This window comes from Dipodomys ordii, unplaced genomic scaffold (genome assembly GCF_000151885.1).
Source record: "Dipodomys ordii isolate 6190 unplaced genomic scaffold, Dord_2.0 Scaffold22, whole genome shotgun sequence".
In the NCBI taxonomy this organism is placed as follows: domain Eukaryota; kingdom Metazoa; phylum Chordata; class Mammalia; order Rodentia; family Heteromyidae; genus Dipodomys; species Dipodomys ordii.
In genome coordinates this window covers 940463-948145 of record NW_012267238.1, presented here as the reverse complement: position 1 = coordinate 948145, position 7683 = coordinate 940463, and the positions used below count along the sequence as shown (strand labels likewise).

General features: G+C 39.1%; 1 protein-coding gene across 1 annotated transcript; it reads left to right on the top strand.

Annotated features, from left to right (window-relative positions):
• Positions 1-1328: 1328 nt before the first annotated feature.
• On the top strand, positions 1329-2282 carry LOC105984030 (olfactory receptor 51H1-like). The gene has a single exon (XM_013014072.1). The coding sequence runs from the start codon at positions 1329-1331 to the stop codon at positions 2280-2282; it is 954 nt and encodes a 317-aa protein (XP_012869526.1).
• The last annotated feature ends 5401 nt before the right edge of the window (positions 2283-7683 follow it).

Here is a 7683-nt window from a genome sequence, read left to right as displayed (position 1 = left end):
TTTTTTTTCTCTCATGCATTTGTTTCTAACACAATTATAAGATTATTTCTTTGTTGCTTTGTATGTCCCTCCCCCACAGTATAACCCCTGCTTTCACTGTATTTGATGTCAGTATAACTTGTGGAGGGGAAGGGGAAAAACAAGTCGTTTAAATAAGGATACAGGTAGACCTGTTGCCACAATGAAAAGTACAAGTTGTCATGTCGAAAACGAACTTTCAACTTTGGGGGGGGGAGGATTGGGTGAGGGGGAAGGGAGGATGGGAAGGGATGGGAAGGGTAAACAAAGGAGAAGGCTACAATGTTTGATAAGAAATGTACTCACTATCTTACCCATGTAATTATAACCCCTCTGTACAGTATTTTCACAATAAAAAATACAAATTAAAAAAAAAAGAAGGCACTAAAAAAAATGTCCAACCAAGTAAACACCAGAAAACCAGTGCTTGGAATGGAGTAAAGTGGGGTCTAGGGGAGAAGAATGGTGGGAGAATTAAATTTAAAAATTCCATTCATATTCTGCAGAATAAGAAAAGTGAGGGAAGGGATGGGTTAGGAGAGATGGATGAGAATGTTGAAAGATAGGACATAGATCAAGACACATTGTATTCCTAAGCTGCACTGTTGAATCACAAAACTTCCTTTATTTTAAATGATCACTGTGGCTGTCTTTGATGGCTGCATTGAGAATGCTTCTGAGGCCACGTCTGAGGCTCAGCACAATAAAGGAGGGCTGAGCTCAGAGTGAAAGCACAGACATGTGAACTGAGCATTTTCATTTGCAGTTTTCACAAGTCTGAGCAGAAGTGGGACTGGCGGCAGTGACATCTGATGTTGCTGCTATTTGAATTTTACTGACTTGCTCATCTGCCCTCAGCCTCTAATTCAACATCTCATAGGATACTAACTAGGAAGTGGGAAGAAAGGAAAGGGGAGAATGAAGACTTCACCTTATAGGTGGACACTGCCATGTGGGCTTTAGACAGAATGTGACTGGTTTGTACCTGAATGGATCATTCCTCCCCACCTCCCTCCCTTGGGCTATTAGAAACTTCCTTAACAGAGTATACCTTGGACTGCGAATTTCAGGGACTCAGTCTTCTCTTACATTCTCCTATCTCCCTTCCCCCTGCACACACACGCGCACACACACACACACATACTCACATGCACACACACATGCATATGCACACATATGGGAAATAAAATGAGTCTATTCCCAGAGAGGTCAGGTTGTAATACACCACTAAAGTCTGTCATTGTGATTTTAGGAAGTCACTCCTCTGGACCCCACAAGCTCTCTCCTCATGCCCAAATCCCATCGGCTCCATGGCAAGTAACCACACCCATTTTCAACACCTTTACTTTGTCTTAACTGGAATTCCAGGGCTCGAGGAAAAGTATTACTGGATGGCATTTCCTCTGGGCGCCATTTACGTCATTGCTCTCTTTGGCAATGGCGTCATTATTTCGACCATCAAGTCTGAATCTTCCTTGCACATCCCCATGTACTACTTTCTGTGCATGCTGGCATTTGCAGACATGGGACTTACCCTTTGCACTCTGCCCTCTATGTTAGGCATATTCTGGTTTAACTACAAGTTCATTGCCTTTGATGCCTGCCTTGTTCAGATGTACTTCATCCACACCTTCTCGGCCATTGAGTCAGGTGTGCTGGTGGCCATGGCCATCGACCGGGTAGTGGCAATCTGGAATCCCCTAAGGTACAGCACCATCCTAACCAACCAGGTGGTCTGCAAAGCAGGGATAGTTATCTTGTCCAGGGCAGTCTGTGTGGTCTTCCCCGTGCCTTTCCTGATCAAAAGGCTCCCCTTTTACCGCTCCAACATCCTCTCCCACTCCTTCTGCCTCCACCAAGACGTCATGCGCCTTGCTTGCGCCAGCACCCGCGTCAACAGCCTGTACGGCCTCATCGCTATCATCTTCACCAAAGGCTCTGACTCCCTCTCCATCCTCTTGTCCTATGTGTTCATACTGAGGACGGTGATGGCTATTGCTTCTGGGGAGGGCCGACTGAAGGCGCTCAACACCTGTGTTTGCCACATCTGTGCCGTACTCATCTTCTACGTGCCACTGATCGGAGTGTCTGTCATTCATCGCTTTGGAAAACACCTGTCACCACTGACTCATGCCCTTATGGCGAATGCCTACCTTCTTGTCCCGCCAGTGCTAAACCCCATCGTCTATACTGTGAAGACTAAGGAGATACGGAAGAAGCTTGTCCAGATGTTTGTTCAAACCAAAGTTTCTGCAGAAGGGTAGACTCATCCATTTTCGAGAGAGGATGAGTCTCTTCAGTGATGGCAAATTAAAATGGGAAATAAAGTTTATTTTTTAAAAGTGCTGTGTGCAATTTAAAATAAGAAAAGACAAATTTCTCTGCTCACAAAAGACACTTCCCCGTGTGCCAAATTGTCTTTTGTTTGGTATAGTAATGGTGGGATCTATAAGAAGTATTTTTCCTTTGTCAGTCTACATTGAAGATTGCATAGAACAGTTGAGCAAGGAAATGTTACTAATGACATTAAAATAACTCCGTCAGAAATAAGACAGGGGTTTTTACTTCTTTCAACTACAGTTAATTAATTAGTTAACTATTAATGAATTAATTTAACAGTTAGGTTCCAGGGCTATTTCTTGAGACTGACTTGGCCAAAGATTTTTATTCTATTCTGCAGGCTTCATTTCTATGTCGGAAGTTAACTTCCTTTTTTTTTTCTTTTTTCAAAAAGCATTCTAGGCAATGCTCTATCACCAAGGTAGGCTTTTAGTCTATGTATTCCTCAGGAACAGTTGAACAATCTTCATTAGCCAAAAGTTTTAGACATGAATATTTTTGTGATAAATCCCTATTTGCGCAGAGCTTTTGGAGACATGTAGGGCATTTTCTCGCAGCCTTAATACATTTTCCTTAAAATTCTCAGAAGCATGTACAAATTCTCACAAAACCTCTTGTCAGAAGAGGAGAATTACAAGGCATGGTCTTAAGATCGACATAGGCCTTTTCTCTATCTTAAAATTATAGTAGGCACTCTCTTTTTCTCTCTGATGTTGGACTAAAAAATCTCGCAATCCCAAGAATTAATCTTTGCTGAGAAGTTCTTATTAATTAAAAAAATTAAGATATGCCAACTGGAAGGTTGAAAATGAAACCGTTTCTTCTCACATTTAGTACTCTTCCTCAATTACATGACCTCCTCTCAATGGTCATAAGATGAAAAGTTGGCAGGAGGATTTACAGAGGTCACAGAGGGACCAGGGGAGGGGAGAATGTGTTGAATGTGTGAGGGGAAGTGCTGGAGGCAGGTGATAAAACTAGAGGAGCGTTCAAGGAAAATATATTTTATTTGTTAATATGAGAAAAGGCCTGTGTTGTGAAGGCATCGATTTCATGTAACCAAAGTCAAACAAACTGCAGGAGATAAAGAAGGGATTGTGCATCCAGATGGAACGCATGTGCCATGTGCTGACAGAAAAATTCAGGATTCTGATATTATCAGCTGATAGCTCATTAGAGAATGAGGGCATTTGGAAAGGTATCTGCAGGAATTTCCCCTGTCATCATAGCGCATGTGAAACTTTAATACTCTCTATGATTGAGTGACTTTTAATCTTACTATAGAATGAATGATGGTTATGATCTATAGCTATTAATCTATACAAGCAAAATAAAAAAGGGCCTGCTGTAAATTATTTCCATTTTATATTTATTCAAATATTAGATTTAGACACTATTGTACTAACTAATATAGTTTACATATGAGAGCCCATGAAATAGTATTTTTTGAAGGATCAGATAAACTTAAATACAAACAAAGGTCTTTAGTGTTCTCCCTCCTGGGCCAGTGGATTACAGCGAGTTCTTTTGAGTGCGATTTTCAGACAGCATCAACAATGAGGCCTTGAGCTCCTAGCATATACATTTCCATTCTGAGCAAGCTAAAAGTGTCAATCTTTCCAGCTCCTCCTCCTCTTTCTCCTTTTCTTCCTGCTGCTACTGCTGCTGCTGCTGCTCCTCCTCCTCCTCCTCTTCCTCCTCCTTCCCTTCTCTTTTTCTCCCTTTCTCCCTCCTCTTCTTTCTTCTCCTCCTTTTGCTTCTTCTCCACTATCCTGCTCTTTGATCCCTTCCTTCTCCTATTGGTACTAGGGTTTGAACCCAATGCTCACACAGACATTCTTTCACTTGAGCTACATCTTTAGCTTTTTTCTTTTTCTTTTTTAACTTTAGCTATTTTTTCATGTAAAATCTTGTGTTTTTGCCTGGGCTGGCCTCATATTGCAGTTTTCCTACATGTGTATTCTGTTGCTGAGACCACAGGCTCATGTGATGAGCTGATAATCAGCTTATGGGCTGAGAATGGATCTTCTTTTCCTTCCTTCCTTCCTTCCTTCCTTCCTTCCTTCCTTCCTTCCTTCCTTCCTTCCTTCCTTCTTTCCTCTTTTCCTCCCTCCCTCCCTCCCTGGCTGCCTGCCTTCCTGCTTGCTTGTTGCTTGCTTGCTTGCTTCCTTTCTCTTTCTTTCTTACTTTCTTTCTTTCCTTCCTTCCTTCCTTCCTTCCTTCCTTCCTTCCTTCCTTCCTTCCTTCCTTCCTTCCTTCTCTCTTTCTTTCTTACTTTCTTTCTTTCCTTCCTTCCTTCCTTCCTTCTTTCTTTCTTTTTGCTTCACATCTGGTGTTTAAACTCAGGGCCTGTGCACTGTCCCTAAGCTTTTTTTTTCTCTCAAGGCTAGTGCTCTATCACTTGAGTCACAACTCTACTCCCCATTTTTTGCTGGTTAATTGGAGACAAGAGTTTCATGGACTTTGATTCTTTGTGGCTTCAAACTGCAATATTCAAATACCAACCTCCAGAGCACCTAGGATTGCAGGCATGAGCGAGCAGTGCCAGGATGGGATCATCTTAACTTTTTAGCCAAATAGGCCTCTAAGTGAGATCTTCATGATCTCTGCTCACAAGTAGTTGGGATTATAGACATGGACCACCAAGTTCACTCTTTTTTAAAAAGAGAGATGGAAATGCTTACTTCAGTGTTCAGTATTATGAAAATGAAAAATTGGAAAGACCTATTGATTCTTAATCTTACCTTATCATTTGATATTTTTCATCTTAGCAAATTGAACCTTGCTCAAGGTTTCAACAACAGTAATTTCAATCTTATTCTTCATGCATCTGGATCTCAGAATGCCTTGGATCTGTCTTCTCACTGAATTTGTTGGGAAGTCTAGGAAATGCTAAACTGTGTCTTAATTTACATCTTTCAGCATCAGTAGCTCTAAATTAGAATATAGCAATGCTATTTAGACATTGTGTGACGTGGAGCATGTAGTTCATGCTCTGAATTTTATTTATCAGTATAAATGTCAGTATGACATATTTTTGAAGGTGGTTGGGGTAATTCAATGAGACAATGTATAGAAGATACTAACATTATTACTTAGCATCAAGTTCAATGATATACTTCAGTGAAATATTACTTGCCTTGTGATCATCTATATGTATGTTTCTTTACAGAGAAATGTTGTAGGAATTGAGTAGAAAATGGTTTCATTTTCTCTATATTCCCAGTTGTAGTATAGTAAATAACATTTCTTACTGTTATGTACATATTCATTAAATGAATGAATAATCCTCCAGGAAATTGTTTCTGTGACATTTAACCCAATGATTAAAGCAGACATTGGCATCAATACAAAAACATACGGCACGCATCCTGGTCATCTGCACACATGTGTACCCCACATCCACAAATCTTCCTTTTGTTGAGAATCTTTGCGTGCTTTCCATGAAGCCCAGAAGTAATATTAGTCTGTAAAATTTTTACCAAATCCTCTAACATGCAACAAAATTGGCATCACTCAATATGGATTAAAGAGTTAGGAATTGTGAACTAAATACAGGGCAGGTAAACCAAAGTAGAACAATTGTGAATTAGTCACTGAAATGAATATGTATGTATTAGGAACCACATATGTATCTGGTTTCATTTCATCATAGGGATCTTTTACCCCATAAATACCTAGATATAAAGGTAAATATTGTTTGTGTCTATAAGTTTTCTTTTCTCTAAAATATTGTCATGTATATCTAGGCCTTCAGTAGTGTTATAACACTCACTGTTTCTATCCTGCTGTAATTTTTGTTTAATTTATTACTAAGAAAATATTATGCAAGTCTTTCTATTTCCTAACAAATGGGATGGTATCATTTTTCTGATGGAAGCATAGAATTCTTATATATGTATAATGGTATATACACATATATATATATATACACATATATATGTATATGTGTATATTTATCACATTTTCTTGATCCATTCATCTACTGAGGGGCATCTGGGTTGATTCCATATCTTAGTTATGGTGAATAATGCTGTGATAAACATAGTTGTGCTGGAAGCTTTAGTATGGCCTTGTTGTGATCATAGGGTAAATGCCCAGAAGTGGGATTGCTAGGTTATAGGGAAACTCTATGTGTAGTCTTTTGAAGAACCTCCATAGTGCTTTCCAGATTGGTTGAACAAGTTTACACTCCCAACAGTGCAGTAGGGTTCCCTTCTGTCCACATCCCCTCCACCATCTGTTGTTATTAGATTTCTTGATTATAGCCATTCTAACTGGGGTAAGGGGCAATCTCAATGTTGTTTTGATTTGCATTTCTTTTATGGCCAGAGAAGTTGAGCATTTCTTCATATGTCTATTGGCCATTCTTATTTCCTCTTCAGAGAAATTTAAGTAGTTAGCTCACTTACTTGTTTTTAAACCTCTCTTTAAGTAGTTAGTCCACTTGGTTGTTTCGTTGAAGGTGTAAGTGAAGTAAGCCAGACCCAAAGAAATATAGGTCCCATGGTTTCCCTTATTTGCAATAATTACTATATGTCTAGGATAATCTTATCAGATGAGCAGAAAAGCTCAAAAGCTATGTACATATGACAATAGAATATGATGCTAAGTAAAATGAACTCCAAGATATGAACACAAGAGGTTTTTCTTTGTTGTGGTTGTTTTTAATGTACTATATGATTTTTTAATAATTTCGTTTGCATGTTATTTCCTTCTATGGTATATTCCCTGTTGTCACTATATTTGATTTTGGTACCCTGAATCTTGTATATACATTTATCTAATTTGGAGTGGGGAAGGGGAATAACAAAATGCTGAAACAAGGACACAGGATGACCCATTGCAACAATGATACCCATAAGACACTATGTTGGAAATGAACTTCACAACTTTCAGGGAGTGGGGAGTGGGGGAGATGGGAAAGGGAAGGGATAGTAGAGAAAAACAAAGGAGGGAGTAGCAATATTTGATAAGACATATACTCATTATTTTACTCATGTAACTGTAACCCCCCTGTACAGCATCCTTACAATAAAATAAAATTAAAAAAGAAAATATTCTGCAATATTATCTATCTAAACAATCTATTATTACATAATCTCATCTCCATCTTCCAAGAAAAAATATGTTAGTCAAATGAGATTTCTGTGACACCCTATCTCAAAGTGCATACGTTCCAAATGAGTAAGTACAGAGCAAGAATGTCCTGAGTTGTATCTATGCAAGCCTGGCCCACTCCTACATATTTCTAGATGTGCAAAATCTGATTGCATTACAGTAATTGATGAAAGTAGATCTGTGCATCATATATATAATTCCACT